Consider the following 23,062-nt stretch of genomic DNA (forward strand, 5'->3'; position numbering starts at 1 on the left):
GCTTATGTAAAATTGCATTTGCAGTTTAACAGTAAGTAAATGAAGAAATTAACGAAAAAATTAGCGTAAACAAGTAGTCTCCGATTACAATTTCGTTAGAGCTGGGTCCAGCTTTCTCAATGCGTTGCTGTCACGATGTTACAACGTAAAAACATGTTGTTACGCTACAAATTTTACTGTGTGTACTGTAACAGCCGTTCTTTGGACTGAACCCTAATGAAATTGGAAGCAGCGACTAATTCTTGTTTATTTATATTGATCTTTAAGCTGAATTTCTTAATTTGTTTGCGGTTTATATATTCACAAATATTAATTATTTTACAAAGATAAACAGAATATATGCGCATTTTTAGCACGATGGCAGTTAAAAAAAAGTAGATGCTGACGAGATGATGTTTTAAAATTTGCCATGTACTTGATGCAAATTGTTAGAAATAATATGTGGTTTTTACGAGAGAAGTCACTAAGCAAATCATAAATTGGCAGAATACGTTTGAAAATAATAATAAATACTTTACATGTATTTTAATGTTGGACGGAGCCATCCCAGCTCATGATATTCTTTTTTTATTTGCAAATTATCAGTTGCACGTGGGTAGTTCAGTTTGAAAATACCAATGGAACTCGATGACAGGAGTGTGCGTGTTGTTATACGTTTTTTTTTTTTCTTTTTCTTTTCTGCGAGGGGGGGTATGGGGCAAAAGGACACCGTGTGAATGATATTCATAAAGCTTTCTATTTATAGAAAGAACTGCTTTCACATAAAGCCGTGTACAAGTGGGCTGAGAAATTTTCTCAAGGCCGCTTCAGAGTTTGCCATGAAGACCTAAGTGGGCGTTCTGTTCTGATTGAGACAGACTCAACAACACAGAAAATGAGGAATACGCTATAATAGTAACAGTACTCATTAAATCCCAAATCTTTTTTTTTTTTTTTATAAAAAAGCATATTACCGTCCACACCATTCTGTATTTAAGCCGGATAGTGCCACGGCAAACTGGGTTTCGTGGACGTCCACTAGCGAATATCTCTACAATCTGTATTATGTGCAAGTCTAATCATCCAGCATGCTGTAGTATTGGTGGTTATGAGTTTTAGAACGTATGAGGTAGCATTTACGATTGATATCGCCAAAATGTGCCAGGAGATTCATGTAGCTAAACAGGACAGAAACTTCCAAAGAACTGTATAGCAAAATAGCTCGGAAGACAGAATTCGCGAGTTTCAGCTAAGCACAGTAGCTTACGCTATGACTCCTTTTTCATTTTTGGCAATCAGAGATTTGAAAAAAAAAAAAAAAAAAAAATTGCAACTGACTCTGAAAATGACTCGTCGCGTATCTCTGAGGTAATAAGAAATGGTTTCTACATGGATTGACCTATTGTCTGGTTCCGAATGTACTAAAGACGCTTTTGTAATTATGTAAGGCATTAGAAGCTAGAGGTTTTAAATTAACGAAGTGGCCAACCAATTGCTTTTTTCAAGTAAACATTTGTTAAATCGGGGAATTAAGTCACTTAATATGGAACTTATATCTAATGAATGTTCTTAGGATTATACTGAGATACAGTATAGGATGCATTTGTGTTTAACACTTACTTAGCTTTCGAAGAAAAACCTCACAAAGCGCAAAATGTTGTCGCAGTCGATGAAGATCTTTGACCTTCTTACTTTGCTATCACCGATAGTGATGAGGATCATGCATCAACAATTTTGAATTTATAAAACCTATTGGAATAATCCAATTCCTAATAGTAACAGTAAATGCACCTGTTTGGTCCATTAAAAAACATCTTGGAGGTAAACGGCAAACACATTGCAGATGATAGCGATGTTCAACGTGTGCTGAAGTAGCAATCCAAAGAATTTTACGCAGCTGGCATTAGAGTATTGATAAATCGATTCGAAAAGTATATAAATAACCATAAAAATCTTGTTGAGAATTAAAAATAGTCTTCATGTGAGTATCTAGTTATGTTATTTCGTAATTGCCTTTTGTGACTTATTTATTTATTTCACTTCTCTTCGTTCAACTGAAAAGATTATTCCTTTTCATAAATTCATCCATTCCTATACTGTATAGAAAAAAAACAATTGCATGAAAAAAATTCAGTGATGGTTATTAGAGCCTGTAATTTCAATAACTAAGTAAACTGTTTCTTACACTATCGTAATCTATTTGGTAAACATTATATCCTCGTGGAATGCATCTATATCTAAAAGTACGCGCTTTCTTACATTATAAGTAAAATCGCTGAAAACTATCTGTTACGGCTTCAGAAGGATTAATAGAACTACTTCTAAGTGAATTCTGATGATTTTACGTAGGAATAATATGAAAAGGAACTAATTGTTTTAAACATTCCAGACGGAAATATTTTCTGTATTTTCTTTTACATAATCATCAACTTGTTAAATAATTATGTTTGTATTATTAATGTGAAAAAATAACAGTATCTAGGATAAAGCTGTGTATTAACATACCTTTCCGACAGATGTAATCGCCAGGGCTAAAAACTTGAAGTCTCAATCTTAGCACCAACTGAACCAAGAGTCCCGGTTCACAGTCTTGAAAAATTCGGACTTGCTTCAAGGTATCAAGATGAACATGAATAGCGATTTCAGCTTTCAGTTTATCTGGAAGCGTAGAGGTAACAGCATTTTCGTCAAGCGATTGTTTGTTAGTCCATAAATACTCGAACCACTTGATAACTCTATTTTCTAAATCTTGTCCGACCTTCCGGAATTCCAGGTACTGTTTTATGTTATCCATCTTGCTCTGAAACTCAACACGGGCAGCATTCATATTGGTTATCATGCTACCAACATTTCCGACAATAGTGGCGAAGATCAAAACTCCAACTAAAAAGTCTATCACTACGAAGAGATATTCTATGTCCTGTTCTGGAACGGGAACTTCTCCAATCGTTGTCAAAGTAAGCGTAGACCAGTAAAAGCTGTAAATGTACTGATGTGTCAGAGATCCGTATTTTGGATCTGAGACATTTTTGTACACCTGTAATGTAGATAAAAATAAGTCAGCCTCTTTGAAAATTAAGAAGTTATCGTAATAAATAAGTAAATTATTTCTGAAATAAAATAGTGGATGAATTGTAATGGTATGCGGGATTTTAGTGTGTCACTGTACTGTAATGGAGAAAGATATCTGAATGTAGCTAATCGTAATGAAAAGGTAAATACTCCAAAGCTAGCAAATTTAATAGAGTAATATCTAATTCCTAATTTGTATCCTTATGACACGACAGATACCTGTATTGTACTATTGACCTGATAGATACCTGTATGAATGCAGCACTTGATAGGATTTTTGATATTGCAATGTTGCATAGTGCAAATATGATTGTAGCTGATATTATTAAAAGTCGATATGACGAATTGAAGAACATCAGGAAAGATGTGGGTGAAATTAAAGATCTACTTAAAAATAAAGGGAATGGAAGAGATATTGTTGAACTGAAAAAGAATGATGAAAAGTATGAAAAATTAGAAAATAGAGGAAAGGAAGTGATCTTGAAACCTACTGCTACTGATATTGAAGTTTTCGAGGAGTTATCTTCCTGATTATAACCAGGGGATGTGAACATCGAAGTTTTGAACTCTTGCTATAATAAAAAGGGAGATTTTTGTTACAAGGTTTAGGGATAACAATGGCACGAAGAAACTTCGTAAGGCGACTAAAGAAAAGTAAAATTTGAGGAATACGGTACACGTTAAGGGCAGGAAAATTATCACACCTAGAGTTATTATGTTATAAGCTATTTACCCCACCTTCTTGGCATATCTTCGTGGAGTAGTGGTTCTGCACGCTGGGCCGGTATTCCAGAGGTCCATGGTTCGATTCCCGGCGAAGGCGGTTGCTCATTTTTCATCTCTCCGGCTTTTCCAATTAACCTAATGACTCTACAATGTATAATGTTTCTGATTTTATAAAAAATGAAGAAATTGTGAAAAAGTTTAAACTAAATTGTACCTGCTTCAATATTTGTGTCCGTTTTTTATTTGATATGATTACAGATAGAGATAATTATACTAGTCACTGAGTTTTCGGCATTAATGCAGAATGTCAGGTGGAAATCTAAAAGTAAAAGGTTAAAAGGTTGATAACTGGATGGAAATCTTACCCAATCAGGCATTTTCTTCAGCCCAAGCATTGTTTGAAATGTCTAAAGTTGGAACACATTAAAAAATACTCTAGAAATAGAGTTAGCTGCATAAGATGCTCTGGAGAACACGGAAAGTATGACTGTAGGGGGGTGGGAAACTGTGTTGTATTAGTTGTCGAGTTTCAAATGAAACATGTCATACAGACTCTCCTTCATGGATCCAGAGATTAGAATTTGAAGTAGTGTTTTTTTTAAATGTCTTCTGAAATTTTCTAAAGAACAGAGTTAAAATTTGAGGAGAGATTAAATTTACGAGTAATTCCCTTTTGATTGCAACAAAATACTACATGAGCTGTCTTGAAAAAAAGCAAAGTATTGATATTTATCCTTGATACTATTAAATAAATAAATTTAAGAATTTTCCTTATAAGCCTTATATAATAATTATAGTAAGCTATTAAATATTTCAGTTCTCGTATCTTAAAGAAAATATTCAGTTAATTGCAAGACTACTCTGAAGGACACTGAAAATTATTGGGATTTTGTATGTATGTTTACGCTGACTCAATGTGTGTAGTTAGAAATGATTTCCAAAATTGTGTACCTAAATAAATAAAATTGTTTTTAAGTTGCAAAACTTGCACCATGCAAAAAAACGTTCGAAGTATGGTAAAACACAGCATCTCAAAATGCATAGTAATGTAATAAACGAAATGTAAAAATCGGATTGAGTTAAAAATATTCTTTTTGGCATTTTTTCTTCATAAACTGGAATATGCATAGTTTTTCTCTTTGACCAATATTAGCCTATTTTAGGTTTTTTCATTTGAGACATTAGAGTGCGAAAAAATAAATTTAAGCTTGTTTACAGTTGCGTCTTTTCCTTCATCACCTAATTTTCGTTTAGGTGATGGGGACTATTTATCATCTGTGATACATATAAATTTATTTCAGCAGCTATTCCATTCCATCTATCATCAGTCAGCATTATATTGATTATAACCATTACAGTAGGATTATTTTCTGATTTTTATAAAAATAAAGAGTTTTGTTAATAAAGAGTATAAAAATAAAGAGTTTATACAGGGTGTTTTCGTGAAGGTAAACTTTTTTGGATCATTATTACAAGGAACCCATTACCAGTCACTAGAGTTATTTTCATTTGCTGAAGTTTTAGTTATTTTCATTGCATTCTTGTCCGAATCTTCGCAAGATAAACGTCTAATTTGTTTTTCTTCCTTTGAAAGAAAATAAAGTCATCACTATGATCTTCGAAATTAATTTTAAACCTTGCCATATTTAATTACAAATGAAATTATTTTGTGTTTATACTGTGTGTGTGTTTTGTGAACGGTGTATTATTTCTTAATTGTATAGAATAATTACTGTTCGAAATCAATCACACTGCACACAAAGTTAGCTAGATTAACTTGCACAAAAATTGTTGAAAGACCATTTACCCGTTGCTGTGTAATGCTGTCACGAAAATACATCACAAGTTTGATTTGTTACTGCTCGTATTCACAAGAATAGACTACGATTATGATTCATTATTCTGTGAGAAATGGTTATAAGAATAATAATGATTACTCATTACTGAGCTCATTGGTTTTTATCATAACCAATAAGAAATATTGTTAAAAGTGCTGCCTTACTGTAAGGAATGATACCACTACGCAATGCCATTCTTTTTTTTTTTTTTTCTGCATTCTTCTATCTCAGTTTTAGGTTCTAGATTACCTCGCAATTAATTTCCTGATGCTTGTAGAATAAATTAAAAAATATGTCATCCTAGAGCTCATAGTCTAATTTATAATCGCTCGCTTTTTCAACAGATCTATTTTATTGTTCCTTAATTTTCAGAAACTAAAGTAGAAGTGTTGGCTCATGGCATTTATTAAGCTTATCTAGAGCTCTGGGTGCCAGTAAATTGAGATGAAAATTCAAGAGAAATAAACGACTTAATTCGCAGGAAACTTCATGCGTACCCAAGTGTCAGTTCCAAAACCAATGGCGTAACTCATGGCGAAGAAGAAACATGCATTCCAATGAATGATCACCAAGATATAGAAGATGAGTTTCGCAATCCGGAAAGCGTATGGGAAGTTGGTCCTTGTTTCTGTCCTATCGAAAAATTCGAGCATTCTGGGAAACCGGAAGAGCCGATTAAGGCGCACAATAACTCCACAAGGCACCTTTGTCTTACATGAAGTACCAATGACTACGTACAATATGTCTGTTGGAAGTAAACTGATGATATCCAGTTTGAAAGAAATGGAAGATGTATAATTCTTGACAAGCTTGGAACGGTCCCGTACAAGCAAACCTTGTTCTAAATAGCCTGGAAAGAAAACAACAGTAACTATTTATTTACATCAGTTATAGTAAAAAAAAATTACGTGATGACTATAACAGCTAATTTTCGCATAAAGTAATTTGGAAAGCAGTCTATAAGGTCAATTGCAGCAAGTGATACAAAAATATATGTAATAGACATTTATGTATATTTTTATATCGTTTGCTGTATATTACTTGAAGTAGTTTAGAATTAGTAGGAAAAAAGTTCCGACTTTTTATCCCAGTAATATGGTTGTGGTAAAAACCGTCATTGCGGTAGCATTAAAGGTAGTGACTTTCTGCTATAATTTGAAAATTAAAGTGAGAGAATTTTATGAAATTTTAATGCACTTTGGAATATCAGTAGCATAAGCAATGTATTTTCATGGCTTGAATAAAATAGAGTATTTTATAAAGCTGTAAAAAGGATAAGGAAAGGTTCAAGAATAAGTAAGAAAAGATGAGCAGTGCTTAAAGTCCATTAATTAAAATTTATTTAAATTTTATTAGCTAGAGGAGGAATTTCCATGCAATTATATAAGTTTGACTCTTATTTTACTACTGAGTTTATGGGTTATGTTCATGAAATTTTATTTTATTTATGAATACGAACAAAGGTAGCTGGTATGAAGAATTTTGTTTGATGTCTCTTGTGACAGTTTCTGTATATTTAATATTTAATGTAAGTCATTAATTATTTCGAAGTTGCCAATGTACTGTGGCCTGGAGATTAAAGAAAATTGTAACTCCAATACACAATATCTAGTTCTAATCTTTTATAAAACGTAGCCGATCTAAAAATATAATATGAATCTAAAATTATGAAAACTAATTATGTGAAAGTCACAATCTGCGATCATCGTAAGGCTCCTTAGTCTCAAGGGCATCCGAGAAGGAAATCACAGTTGCTGGTCGAAACCCTCACAGAGATTGAGTGCTTTAAGAAGTTTTTCATTTTATTTTTTAGGTTGCTGAAGAAGTTAATTATTTTTATTTGATCTGTGTATGTTGGAAGCAGATTTAAAAATGAATGTGTCGAGGGCAGGTTCTAAAATACAGAGAGAGTAAAATACAAATCATGGAAAAAATTTACTTTAAAATATTTCATAATATAATATTTTTTTTCTGAAACAAATTAAAGAATTTTTTCAATTTAATAAAATAACATGCGGGTTGCATTCACGTAACATTTAGTAATTTTTTGACAATCAGAAAATACCGTTCTGGATTCAGTACACAAAATTGTAATATAATACTGAAGCTGCTTTTATAGTTTGAGAAAGATTTTGATAAAAATATGAAAATATATAAAACATTCCAAAAGAATTTTGGTTGCTCATTTTTTTAGCCTAAATTATCTATTGCTGAAGTTAAATGTCTTTTATTTTAAAAATGGCACATACAAACAAGTTTCGCGCTTATGTTATTCTTTTTCCCATTTTAAAGCGATTTATCTTATTAACTACAAAGGAAGGTTTAGTTTTCGATAAATGAGGAGAATAATATCTTTCAGGTATTATTTTACATAACAACAATAATAAAAAAATAGCAACAAGAGAAAATCTCTAGAAGGCATGTAATTTAAATGCAAAAGCATTTGCCACAAGAAATATTCCACTGACTCAAAAAGTGATATATTTCTGTGTCTGTATAAATAAAATAATAAACTTAGATTTAAATCTCAAGTCAGATAAAATGCATAATGTTTTTCGACTTTCAGTTGTATAATTCAAAATCATTTAACCAAAGTGAAATAGACAGGTAGTAACTTCCCATTTACCAATTGATGAAAAGGATTAAAAAACTAATAAAAAAGTGCGTAAATGAGAAACGCAGTAAAATTCAAAAATTCTGCATATTGAGATTTCAACAAAGCATTAATTTATGTAAATAGTCGTCATAAAAGAAAATCGATTTCTGCTTAAAAAAGAAGCGAAAGGAATTCTTTAAAAAAATTAAACTAAATTTCAGTAAGAGATTTTTGATGTTCGTTTCTTTCACAAATGCAAATTAAATAAAAAAAATACAAAGCATATGTTAAAAATAAGCTTTTTTGCTATCCAAATAATGTTATAACTCTTTAATTTAAAGGAAAACTCCATCGGTACTTTTCCGTTTCACCGGCGCAAATCTAGCAAACGGACTTTATTGGCGACAATACACAGTATACACATAAAATATGTTAACAAATGTTAGTTCTAAGAATTTTTTATTTTGAAGTTATAAACATTTTAATATCGTTTAAAATTTTGTAAAAAGACATTAATTTAAAAATTCACTATGCTCTCATGGTTGAACATCCTGATTCACCGGTTCATATCATGTGGCCTAGAATGATCTCATTTCACGTAAACTACGCTACAAAAATCTAATTCTCTTAGTAATTATCTACATTTCAAGCTAAATCTTAGATTAAATACAAGTTAAAATGCAAGAGTTATTTTAATTTGTACGAATAGCTTACTCAGAAATTATGTAAAATTGCAGTTAGAAGTGATGAATTAAACCCTTGACTTTGCCTTTTCTATCTTTTCGGGTGAGTGGTGTGATTGTATTCTAATTGACTTAATAGCCGCGAATAGCCTTAGGGCATAAAATTGAACTATCTGGTAAAAATTCTATGTAATTGTATGCCAGTATTGAAAGAAACAATCAATCTGATAAGAAATAGTTGCAACTTGTTTTGAAAATAAAGGAGTAAAAGGTTACCAGTGGGGATATTCTGTTTGGCATCGGTTGTACCATTTTTGGCGACTTTAGCGCCTGCGCCGGCAAAATGGAAAAGTACCACTCCATCTTTTACTTGCAAAATTCTTATAAAATTATTTCATTAAAATAAAGCTGCCAAACAAATTGTGTATGCAAATCGATCACGAAATATTTTGAAAAAGTTCGAAAAAGTTAACTAATAAATCTATTTTCTTTATTCATATTCTTTCAAAAAGCCTTGGATATTTCGTAAATAAAGTACTGTACGTTTTGAAACGGCAAAAAGAATGCTTTCCGAACCTTGACTCATAATACTGGCTAAACTAAAGAAAACAAAATACCGCTGCTAAAATGTAACAACTTTCCTCTTATCTTAGGCATCTACATGTAGAATGTTGCCCACAGGAAGTACAACAAGGCAGAATATTTAAGAAAATAAAACTATAATGCAGAAAATACCTTCTAAAATAAATAAACGGCTTCTATAAATTGAGAGATTGACATTATTGAGTATTATATTATATTATTATAATTTGCATCAAGTTATGTGTAACCATGAATCTTTCTATATCTCTTGCATATGACAGATAATAGAACAGCCAATAAATTGCAGTATTCTATAAGAGAAGAGAGTCATTTGTAAAGAAATCAGATATTAACTGAAATAGATTAAGCATAAAATTCAAGTAACATTGGTTTTTAAGGTAAAAAAATGGATGCTTTACCTGTTCGACAATGAACAGCAATATCCACCATATAAATAATATCAGAAACGTAGTCCATGAAGTACCAAAGTCTCGGACAGAGATTCTGAAGCTCCCAGAACACACTGCGACCAACGATTATGATAATGTTATAGAATACTGCTACGGATATTATTGACAACCATCGATAATAGACATGAGCAGCCGGATCGAGAACCAGCACACTACCGAACCTTCGAAAGTAAAATATTTTCTTACATATAGGAAATTAAACGCATTAGATTTCTGTAATAAATATTCGATTATAACCCTCTCAGTTTTTCAGAATTAAATATTTTTTAGAGTTACATAAATTGAAATGCATCACTTTCTAATATTACAAAATCAGAATAAAATATAAGATAATAATTACAGATAAATTACTAATTTTTTTACTGCTGCTTCCAATAATATTCTAAAAGGCTTCAAATAATAAGAAATATTTGCAAACCATTTATAAAGATTGTTAAATATTAGCATTCATATTTGGTAGCTTACTTGTTTTCCATACAGTTTCTGAAATTTGTGATCATTTTTATTTCCACTGTTACAATTAAAAATATCGCTCGCCAAATTTACTTTAACTAGAGAGACGTTAGACTAGAACTAGAAGACTAAGATTAGAGACTAGATTTACAGACAAGAATTGAGATTAGAATTAGAAAGACAAAAATTGAGATTAGAATTAGATTACATTAGCGTAGAAATGATGAATAATGCAGAATAAAGGACATATTTATAATAATAGTTTGCTAGAAGCTTTTACTTCTTACTAATATTTGATGTTACAAACACAATGCTCAATGCATTTGCAACTGAAATATTAATCCGCAGTGAAGCCAAAACGTATAATTCAAATGGAAATCAAAGGTCTTGTGTTTTTGTCACACAAATTCTAATATAGATACCTCGATTTATTATTATTATTTTAGTTATTATTTCATATTTTTAGAAATAAAATATATACCGAAAATCGTTTTTAAGTATACAGGAAAACATCAATTGATGGCACAATATGCTTGCGTATATGCCATATAGACTATGTTTAAAGAATAAGAGTTTAATAATTATTCTTCCAGCGTATACATTCCTGCTAATATCACAAAATTATGTAACCAAGATCTGTGTAAGTAAGGAACGTACCCAGCCTCATCTCTAACCCTGTTGATATGATACACATGAAACCTATTAATGACTATATCCACCTCTTTATGTTTTGATCATCCCATTGTTTGCCTTGTAGTTGATGTCTATGCTTTGCTTTCTAGGTAAAGCGGCCAATCCACGTTTACTTTGGCGTGTCCAAACTGCTGGGAGATAAGCAACTTTTAATCGTCCAGAAAGGATCTTTTGATAGGTTTGTTTGCTGACTTTGTAAATATTCCCTTAAGCGCTTATGTATTTTGCAATATTTTTTAAAGGGCAGAGGCTTAGCATGTGGGTAGACCTATTGAGAATGAGTCAAGAATAGAAAAATGAAAAACATTTTACAAGCACTATACAAGGTTGAAATTAGCTTGAGATCAGAGCTGTTTGATTTAATTCCAAGAATATAAGCCTCTAAAATGGCGAATTGCAAGTATTTTCTTTAATACATAGTATACTTATGATTACAGTTTAATATTTCATCTTTTCTAACTTAATTTCGATTCCTATAAGCCATTGATGATTATTGGGAATTCGCAACCAGTGACATTTTTGAGAAATCCAGCTTTAGGACAACTGTTTTGCAAAATTTGAGTTGAAAATATTGATTAAGGGTCCTTATTCTGGCATACTCTTTATCGATAATGGTTACTGAGGGATTAATGTAGTATTCCTTTGGTGAAGTATAATTTCAAAACTAACTTTAGATTGCCATTATAAATAAGGCTAATTTTATCGTGGGAAGGAAAAGGCAAAAATTTCCGGAGCGGTCATTGGCTAAATACTGAAAGTTTGCTAAGCCTTTGCTAACTGGATTTCTACTAACTATTTAATTAATTTAATTATTATTACTATTGCAAAAAATACGTCTGTCGTGGATATATATTAACATTTTGGGGTGCGATATCTACCAGAAACGAAGCAATAGCACAGACAAGTATTACATAACTAACTAACATTTAATTATACATTTTTTGATTGAAATTTACATTTACAAGTAAATCAGATTCTAGAAACTTATTCAACCATGTCATTTTATATCAATATTACTATTTAAATGTGCTAAGGTTCTGTGCGTCTTATTGAATATACGAATGTTTTCTTTCATAAAAAGCCCTGCTTTATAAAGAAAGATCATTCGGCATCGAAAGTATTTGTCGGTATGGATCGGCTAGAAAGTGGATTCACGTAACTTAAGAAAGATGTTTTTTCCTCGTATTCCAAAAATCCAGCAAAACTTTGCCATTCAGCCTCCTAGTTTAATACTTGGAATATGATTACTCTGCGATACGTTTCTAGAAATTAATCTGCTACCAGCACTAATAGAGAAACGTCGAAAATTTCTGTGGAAGTTTGCACTACAGGGTTCTGATGCATATTGTGCAACCTGTGACTAATGGGTTTCTCAACAGAGCTGAGAAGCAATGTGTCATTCGCCGCATTGTGATGGTAGTGCTTTATCGAAAGAAATAGATGGGACTCGGAACAGACTTTTCTCTGCTATGGTTGGAAACAAGGCTAAAGTCTTGGCTGGTTGACAGGAACAGAATGAAAGTTGCGCTCTTAATGAGTTTACTATGTAAAAAAGATTTCGAACGCTTCTAAGAAGTTCAAACCGAGTGGCGAATTAGTCCAGCATATTTTTGGTCTTCGTGCTTTCCAATTCGTGGTCTTCATTCTTACAATGGGAAACTAGCCAAGACTTTACTTCCTTCGAAATTGAGAAATGATGGTCAAATAGCAGAGAATGCAGCATTTGTAAGTCTACAGTAACTCGTAGTTTATTATCCAATTAATTTTAAGACTTTCAAACATACAAGTTTGGAAAGTAATTGATAAAGGTGCTCTTTTTGCAGCTGATTGCTTTGCTAAAGCAGGAAGTCATTAAATTGCAGCTGACCTATTTTCTTTCAATGGAAATATATTTTAAGTGATTAGTTTTTGCAGCTGATTGCTTTGCTAAAGCAGGAAGTCATTAAATTGCAGCTGACCTATTTTCTTTCAATGGAAATATATTTTAAGTGATTAGTTTTTGCAGCTGATTGCTTTGCTAAAGCAGGAAGTCATTAAATTGCAGCTGACCTATTTTCTTTCAATGGAAATATATTTTAAGTGATTAGTTTATGGAAAGATATGAAGCCTTTTGTTTTTATTTGGTTACCAAAGCATTATGATTAATTTATCATATAGAATTTAACTTAATGCATACAAAAATTATAGCTTTTTTCTGGAACTATTCATTATGTCGACGAATTTAATTATTTAATTAAATTCGGTATCTTCCTTTATGAAAATTTACAACTGAAATTATACTACAAGTAGGATCAATGGTTACGGATATAACTATTGATTTAATTATTATTACTATTGCAAAAAATACGTCTGTCGTGGATATATATATATTAACATTTTGGGGTGCGATATTAATTTTTTACCAAACATTCTGCATATTGCTATACAAATAAACTACAAAAATATGTCTAGAAATATTTATAATTACTACCTTTTGAAGCAATTCCCATCCAAATCTTCTTCTGTTATTTGTGCTGGCTGTGAAGTAAATTTCTCTAAAAACGAATCAGGTCTTGGCTGGTTGGCTCCATTTTTCCTAGATTTTCCGGTTAGAATGAGTGCATGCTAAAAATACAGTCTGCTTTATTTATGTAATTTAACATAATTGTAAAATTAAAAAATTTTTGATTAATTTTATAGGTATTCTTGCTTTAAAAATTAGATGCAAAAGTGATAAGAAAATGTAAAGTTGAAGAAAGATAACTTTTAAAATTTTAAAAATTATTTTGTCTTAGTTTATACGTTAAGAAATTAAAATATTTTTTCAACAGTTCGTGAATGTCTGTAGCTTCTATAGCTCCGTTACAAATATCAACAGAGAAATGCAAGCGAATTTATTTTCATGTTGTTGACAATAATGATCCATCATGGAAATGCATATTCAATTATACCACTGGTATGGAATTAATACAATTTTATGGCATCTTTCTTAATTTAGCATTACAGAAGTGTTTACCAAGCATTTAAAAAGGAACTTCATTTTGTATTTGAAAGGTAGCAAATTCCTGTCGCTTAATAATGTTATGTAATGTCTTATAAAATCTGGAACTTGAGAGAAAAATCTGTTTGCCAAAATCCATTTTTAAATACAATAATTCAATACTATTTAAAGTATTATTTTGCATTTAAAACAGAATTACTTTAAAATACTAAGAGAGTTTTAAAGATGCTAGTGATATCGAAATTTCCATGTCTCTACACAACCAACTATTACCCAAATTACGAGTATTTCCCAAGTAAAAATATCGTATAAAGGAGTATGCCGCTGTCAGCTTTAATAGTAGACGAAAATTACTCTACCTTTATGAAATTTATATGCATTTAAAGGAAGACAGACACTAAATTCTTATTTTTAAAAAAGTAAATTAAATATTTGAACATCTATTGATATCTTGAACAAAATTCATTTTAGTTGGCTCTAATTTGGATGAGTAATTTATTTGATATATAAACTTACCCGTACTCTGTTTACAAATCCACTAAAACGTGAATTTTCTCTCTTGCTGCTTTCTGCCGCTAACTGTTCGATTCGAACGATTTCTGAGCAAATACTTTGACTACGACCAGAAGACGGGGATGCAGATGATACGCCATTCTCCAGTGTCTCCATCTGGTGACAATTAACTTGTTGTTCTTTCATCGTCAGTCACACTTACTGCCATGATTTCGGATTAAGAATTAATTTAAATGAGTTATTTGACTATGGATTTGTTGCCAAATGTAGCATTGCCTTTAAATGCATCTCAAACCATCATGAATACTGTAAAAGAAAGAGATTTATTATGAAAGACTGAAATATCGATTTGCAAGATGCACATTATACACACATTTGAAATTCATGCTAAAAAAACTAAGAAATGAAACAAACTGAAACCTGTTCATGGATTAAAACAAGTTTTTGTTTTCCTCTTTTTATTCCTCCCTTTTTCTTAGTTTGAATAATCAAAATAATCTAGCTGTTCTGGAAAAATTAAATTAATTTCTGTAATTTAAAATAACAGGTGTAAAAATTTAATAATTTCCTTATTGCATAAGAATATACTGATTTACTAAGCAAGAACCTAAATTACTAATATTATTATCATTAATTATAATGAATTAAATATTTAGATCTATAGTTGAATTTTTATTTTAAAACAAACATATGATGATGAGAGCAGGCAATAGAAACAAGGTGATTTCTACGTAATATAAGAATAATTTACTGGCTAACCCAAAAATATTATGCCAGAATGCTAAAGAATTAAAAGAAAAATATACAAAATGCTGGCAAACATGTTAGAGATCAAACTGATCAGCGCACAAGGGAACAACCCCCCCCCCCAAAAAAAAAGGAAAATGGTTGTTTCTCCTTATTACTCTGAGCACATATTTGTTTATCAGACATACATTTGTTCAAGAAAGTCATCAGGCGAATTTGTTTATATTAAAAATTTCAAGAATCATTTTACTCTTCTCTTAATCGGTACGGCGATTAGCAATACCATCTATTATATCTTTGGGATCGGGTTTGAATCCCGGAAAAGGTATGGATATTGTGTTGCCTTTATGGCATGGGGCCATTAACAATTTAAAACACCGCTGAGCCGAAGATTCTCTCAAGAGATTATTAGTTGAGGAAGAGAGGTATCAGACACTTGGATTCACTTCTGGGTGTTCTCCATAAAAATAAGACAGAACTGGGCAAACTCGCTTAAAATGTACGTAGAATCTTGGTCAGCGAGGGCGTTCTCTGTTCTTCTTTTTTGGCCATGAGGATCACTTGGACTTGCTTTCCATTATGTACGAATCAGGAAGATTCATTTTCAACAAAACATTTTCATTATGCTGACAAGAGCCCATACTGGACATTTGCAACAGATAGTTTTCGTAATTAGAATGATCATTTTACAACAGTGCCGAAATGTGAAAGCTTACCGTTTCATCTTCTTGCAACTGGTGTCAAATTCAAGACATGTCTCCCTTTTCTCTAATGTTATTACAACAATACAAACGTATCTTTGTACAATCCCCATTCTCTTGGTGTAAGATAATATAGACCACCAAGTAATAAATATCAATGTCATCAAATTAATAATTAGGGTTAACTTGCATACATAATTAACAATAGAATGTATTTTGCACTGTTTTAACTTCCTATTATTTTCTGAACTCTCCAAACGTGGGATCTGTGAATAACGCTTTCACCTTTTGTTCTAAATATCTTGTCGCATCGACAGAAACTAGGGTTTCTCGGGAAAAAAAAAGGTATGAATATTTTTAACGCTTTTATGAACTTTGAACAAGTGGTCAAAAAGTTTATTACCGCTAAGAAAGGGATGTTGGCCCTAATGCAATAAAGAATATGGCGAAGAAAAGACAATGAGCATTCACATTTCGGACATTGTTCCAATAACTTACCATTTATAAAAATCAGCCGTTTGAAATGTCTAATAAGGAAGGAGACTTTGACACCATAAATAAAATGTTTCTTGTGTTTAGTTATTCTAACTAAGCCTCCTTATCTGAACATCATCTGGTTCAGGTTTACCAGTTCTTCATGATCAGTTTATAACATCTTTCGATCACATTAGATCACTCCAATTTTCTCATAAAATCACGTTTTTGTAAATATTTTTTCACTTTCTATTACATGCAGCTGGTACAGATAAGGGTGATGATATTCACAGCTTTATCGAAAATTTTAGATAAAATTTACCGATCCTTTTGCCAAAAGTATGTGTTACTAATCAAATAATTAATTCAAGTTTAGCTATTATGATACATATCAACAATAATACACACGTTCCTGATTTATATAAGTTTAAAAAAACGTAACCGAAGGGAATTCGGCATATATAAAAAATTTTCAACTGCTTATGCAGTATAATAAAAGTAAATATTTTGGTTTGTTTAACTATGGGAAAGCACTCGAGGGCTATATGTTAAAGGGCAGGGATGCCTTCGTGAACGAATTCCTAAAGGTAAATGGCTCGCATAGATATTGCCACATGGGAAAATAACGAAAACAGCCGTGTATCCAGGCCGTTCGCCTGGAACCGAAGCCTAGGCCGGACTATCAGTGTTCAGCAACTTTACCTGTTGGATGCTGGTGGGCCTAAAAGTAAATAATTTAGAAACAAATTTATCTTGTTATCATATGATAAGCAACTTCAGAAGCTCCATTAGTTAAATTGTAGACAGACGAAGAACAAAAAAACTAGAAAAGGAACTTAGTCCAGTTACCAAGTGGATAAGACCACTGAACCCTGTTAGTTCGATCCCGCTTGAAATATCGACGAACAGGCTGGCTGCATTGCTATTTTCTCCAGTGTTCCCACACATAACATGAATACGAGCCATTTTCCCTTACACAGTCTTCCACCAAGACATTCTTTCCTTTTGGTAAGACAACCTTTTCAGACTTTGTGACTGATTTTGCTAGTTTTAGTTTATAGTATTTTATTTCTTCCGGAAAAATTCAATATTTTGAAATTTTCCTCTATCAAAAAGCTAACAAAAAATAACAGTTAGCTAAACATTTCGTAACAAAATTCCTTTTATGGAAAAGGAACTCACATAAAAAAAATATTTATGTTAATGTGCTTTGGAAGACTTAACCATAATAAGTCCTTAACCATAGTAAGTCCTTAAGTGGTCCTTAACCATAGTAAGGAAAAATAAATGCAGAATGTAATTGATTGTTTTATTAAATTACATATTTCTGAAATAATATAAGACAGTTAATGCACATTTTCCTAAATACTTTTATAGTTTGTTAAATATGTATGGCGAACTATGTTATTCTTTTACATTATGAAAATCAAAGATAAAAAAAATAATGAATTAACAGTAACATCAATTGGCATGAGTAAAAACATAGACGATTGGAATAATTAAAGCTCTGAGCTCTGAAGATTTTGAATCCAAGAGCATGTGTTTTATTGTACTTCTTAAAATTTGTACCATTGGTGAAAATAATACTAATTTTGCTTAAACGATTTTTAAGTGATGAACTGAAAAATGTAATCTGAAATATATCTACTGACAGACTCTGCACTTCCAAATGCCCAGAGTGGTTGCTGCGGAAGATAATACAGGGTCCGCCAGTGAAGCAGAAAATTTTAAAAGTACCCAATGTTTTTCATCAAGCATTCAGTATCCGAATTTGTTTACAGATTTAAGCTGAGTAAAGTATACTAATTTGCTTTTTAAAAATGATGCCGCTCATGCTAGAGCCGTTCCTCTGTAAATATTCTCCTAATCGTGACTGAAAATTTTCCATCACTCGATGAAGCAGGTCATGTTGAATCCACTCCAGTTTCTTGCCTGATATTCGTTTTTTATTCTTGTACAGTTTGTGGTCTATAAATATACACCCTGCTATTCAGTACTCTCCAAGAGCAAAGTCGGACGCGTACAAGTCTGGGAACAATTTGGGAACTAATCAATCACGCTATGCCTTGATGTAAGTCCGTCCAGGAAGTGTTCTTTAACGCAGCTATGCAAACAGGAGCAGTATGACTTGTGGCCCCCTCATGCTGGAAAAAATTAATTTCTAGAAACGTAGGGAGCTGTGGCATTAAAACTATTCTGACCATGTGCGTGTAGCGGTCCGCATTAATAGTTGTGGTGTTTCCCCTATCGTCTTGGATAAAAATATGGTCCAGTAATGCCACATGATAAAACTGCAAACCATACCATTGTAATGTTCCAACCTAGAATTTACAGCTGAATGTGTGGAGCCTTAAGAACTGGTAAGCGGATAATCGCTTAGTTCAGAAATATAGAAACGTAAACGTACGAAGGGTTAATTGACCTTTATTATCCAAAATAAATTTAACAGTTGACTCCATCTTCGAGTTTACAGCAAAGCCACCACTTGGGCTTGAACTCAGGAATACTAAGAATAAAACTTAACGAAACTTAATTAAAGAGATATAGCCAAAGCTGTCAAGATTCTACAAGAGTTGGCCCCTTAACGCTAACTAAACGGCGAAGTTATCAAGGGACTGAAATAAGGCCGAGCGTAGAAATAGCTTTAGGGAGAGTAGCTTAAAAGGCGAACGGGGCTGGTCAGAATCTCTGGCTCTCTAAAGAAGTCAGTAGAACTTCAACTTTAAATACTTGCTCTTCCTTCATTTGCATTTAGCCGCGATTCTGAAAACATGTTCTGGCAGGACATTGTAAGCTGAAATTAAGACGGATAGGAAAGTGACTTCAACTCAAAATTAACTGTTAAAAACTTAGGATAAACCTTGCACCATAACGCTCAGACTGTGTAATGGCTTTTTGTACAACTCATCTGTGTTTTCATTATTCCAATATTGAAAACTCACACAGTCATCATTCTTATTAAACTATTTTACCCAGAAAGCATGCTATACACATAACCTTTGCTTGCTTCATAGTTAACAAATGGCATTGAATGTCACACAGTAATCCAAAACCTCCATGCCCCCCTCCTGAGCAGAAAATGAGCTATTGGACTTTTCAAAATTCTCTCTTCATAGGTGGACACTGTATTAAGCAGATGATGATAAAGCATTAAAACTGTTGAGTCATGAATCTGCCATTCCTGGGACTATAAATTATACTGCAGAGAGACCCATTTCCTCTTCTTTTCGGTTATTTTGCTGTTATTGTTTCTGACCTTCTAATGTTCGATCGTTTATATATTAGAAAATTTCTCTATTTTTCTGTGTCGAGGCCTACGTAACGATAAAATCTATTGTAATCGATCTTCTTCTTTTTTGTCTCATTCTTTGTTATTGCTCTTTGATATAGATATCTGTCTTACTAAATATGACAGTTGACAGACTGTAACAAATCAGATTCATTAACTAGAATCAGTGGAATTATTTGAATATTACAATAGCAGTAAAAGGGTAGACGTTCGTAAGTGGATGGATAATTTAGAACAGAGATTCACATAGCCTTTAATAGAAAGAACAAAAGGAACATCTGTGTTTCTGAAATGGAACTCTTAAAAGATTTTGGTGGCTAATGACTTATTAATTTTATTATAGTTATTATTAATTTTATTATAGTTATTAATGTCATATTCCTGCATAATTTCAAATGATCCCTAGCTTACCAGCGGCTGAACGGTAAAATCGCTGAACACTGGGAGTTCGTTTCAAGCTCCGAATCTCAGCGAATGGGCTGGCTGTATAAGTGGTTTTCCCCCCATGTGTAACGTGTATACGAGCCAGTTTTCCTTAGAAGGTCCTCCACGAAGGCATACGTCCCATTAAGCAGATAGTCCTCGACTGCTTTTCCATAATCAAATAAACTAAACCAACGAAAGAAAACTAACCCTCATCGAGCTGACTTTCTTTAGAAGCATAAAAGAATTTCAAACTCCTAACAGATGTAAAGCGAAACATTATTGTTGTGTCTGAAACTAACTACAATGTCTTTGAAAGGTTTTAAAATAAAACTTTTTATTTAACAGAATTTAGAGCATAAATGCACTTGTCGTGCTCACAGAAATCAATCACTACTTGTGGCGAAAAAACAGTCACACTCAAATTAAAATGTAAGCTAGTAGTCAAAAACTACACAAGTAAATTTAAATCGAAATTGGCTCAAAACTGTAGCAGTTTAAATGCCAGCAGTAAATAAGGCAAAGCCGAATTTAATTTGTTGTGCAACAAACTCATTAGAGATGGCGGAACTAAAGTAACGTGGCCTCGAGAAGCAAAAACACTCTCTGTCATACAATCCAAAAACCTCAGCTTAAATACTCTGTGACTTATTTACATTTATGGTGAGGAAACAAACAGAAAGGAGAAGTCATAGTAAAGGCTGAAATTATAAATAACTGGTTAATTTAAACAACAGATGCTCAAAATTTATAATTATTTGGATAAAAACATTCGTATTTTATTTCTGCGTCGAAGAAACGAAATTAAAAAATGCATATGAAGAATTTTTTATTTTGTTAATAAAAATTTTTATTTTGTTACCCCCCCCCCCCCAAAAAAAAAAAAAATCGACTTCGTCAGCTCGATCGAAGATTTGGTGTGTATGTAATTTGAATTCGAGGCCAATGCGTTAAACTACACAATTCTGTATTCAACTTTTTAGCATTATTATAGACGGTGTTTACACAATTTTAAAATAATTTCTGCCCCTTCTGATGTAGGGCTTTTCGTGCAATATAAAAATAATTTAAATGCGTTAAACTACACAATTCTGTATTCACATTTTTAGCATTATTGCAGAGGGTGTTAACACAATTTTAAAATAATTTCTGCCTCTTCTAACTTCTTGTTACTTTGCACAACAAATTATTTTAAGTTTGATACTTTTTCTGAACTCCTCATCTTTTCCTCGCATTTCCTCGCCAGGATGTAAATTTAAAGTGAAGTGATTATTTAAACGGGAGAATCTCTGAGTTTATTTAGAGCGTGTTTTCGCTAGTCTAGGTTTTGTTGAGTCAACCTAAGTTAGACGTAACTTATCGTGCTAATCCAGCACTATTCTATTTTACTATTGAATTGTTACACTCTTATTTTCTGCTATGTAGCCGCAAGTGGTGGTGATTTATCAGCACTCAGTCCGTGCCTTTCTGTTCTGAGTTGAATAAGTAAAGGGTTATTTTCACCCTTCTTCTCTGCTGGTATTCATCTACGCCTGTGCAAGAATTCGCCAGGTTCATTGTATGATCTAGTTTAGATTATGTGGAATAGAACAGATAGATCTTACAGGGTGAATGCTTAAAATATAAAGAGCATTTTTTTAAATATTTGATCTCGTAGCCTTTTTTCTGAACTATAAGTCTACATCGCGATTACCATGATAGAAAGTTTTTGAGGAAAATTCCAGGGGTATTGATTTCCATTCCTCTGCCACTACTTTCGTAAGAGTAGAGTCTATTAATTGTGGTTGAATTTGCGCTTAGAAGTTCACGAGACCAGGCGCACAGTAGTCCACATGTGATATGTCAGATACTTCGCAGGAATACGTTTAAAAAGTAACATTGATGAAATGCTTGTAACATTGATAAGTTTCGAAGTATGACTTTGTAGAGACATTAGGTTATTTGGAAACAGGAGAGATGAAAAATGAGCAATGTCTTCGCCGAGACTCGAACCACGGACCTTTCGAATACGCGCCGAGTGTTCTGACGACGAAGGCATGCTAAGAAAGAGGGAAAAATACCTTATATATTCTCCGTTTAAAAGGGCGACTGGAGGGTTTAAAGACTTTTAAAGGGGTTTTAGAGAACTCAATCGCCAAATCCTGATGGTGGAGAAGTATCATCCCCCACCTTTTGCTTCGGGCGCTACTGTAGAGACATTAGGTTAGTTCGAAGCGAAGGGCATGAAAAATTAGGAATGCCCTCACCGGGACTTGAACCACGGACCTCTCGAATACGCGCCGAGTGTGCTGACCACTACACCACGAAGGCATGCTAAGAAGGTGGGAGAAATACCTTATAACTTGTCGCTTTGTCTTGATGAAGTTTCACTGCTTAAAAGTCATTGGGAAAAAGAAATGGAATATCTTCTGTAAATATCGAACATAGCACTTTCTGATGATTGTACGTTGAGTTGATTTTAATACATTTTCTGCTCTTTTAATTTTAAATTTCCCATTGTAAGAGAATATTGCGAAATTCATAAAGCTCCGACTGAAACTTTCTTTGCATTGATGGAATCAGGTTTATACATTTTTGTCTTTTCGTTTTCGATAGTACATAAACGTTTCTTTTGTCACAGTCATTTAGATAAACCCATGCTTCATCGAGAGTCAGAATACATTTCCATTTATCTCGTTCTAAATAGTTTTCATGCAGGGTTCTATAAATTGTTTTGCGTTGATCCACATGCCTCCGCAAAACCTGGCGAACATCATGCTTTTTAGCTTTTTTAAGTTGTAAATCTTGATATATTACTATATTTATTATTGCTACAGATGTGTTTAAAGACTTTGCAATTCAGT

At 32.6% G+C, this 23,062-nt stretch overlaps 1 protein-coding gene across 2 annotated transcripts in view; it reads right to left on the reverse strand.

Moving 5' to 3' along the window:
• The window catches only part of CngA (Cyclic nucleotide-gated ion channel subunit A), a 111,166-nt gene that overhangs the window by 18,451 nt on the left and 69,653 nt on the right, over positions 1 to 23,062 (reverse strand). For both annotated transcript variants that reach the window (XM_035359750.2, XM_035359749.2), the window contains exons 2-6: positions 14,589 to 14,891; positions 13,563 to 13,696; positions 9,896 to 10,107; positions 6,113 to 6,465; positions 2,485 to 3,016 (exon numbers count right to left, since the gene is read on the reverse strand). In XM_035359750.2, coding sequence (XP_035215641.1) covers positions 2,485 to 3,016; positions 6,113 to 6,465; positions 9,896 to 10,107; positions 13,563 to 13,696; positions 14,589 to 14,771 — 1,414 coding nt within the window. In that variant the 5' untranslated portion in view covers positions 14,772 to 14,891. The remainder of the gene's footprint in view (positions 1 to 2,484; positions 3,017 to 6,112; positions 6,466 to 9,895; positions 10,108 to 13,562; positions 13,697 to 14,588; positions 14,892 to 23,062) is intronic.

This window comes from Stegodyphus dumicola, chromosome 1, assembly GCF_044657685.1.
Source record: "Stegodyphus dumicola isolate Sdum_Otavi_A_Nest chromosome 1, ASM4465768v1".
Taxonomy (NCBI): Eukaryota; Metazoa; Arthropoda; class Arachnida; order Araneae; family Eresidae; genus Stegodyphus; species Stegodyphus dumicola.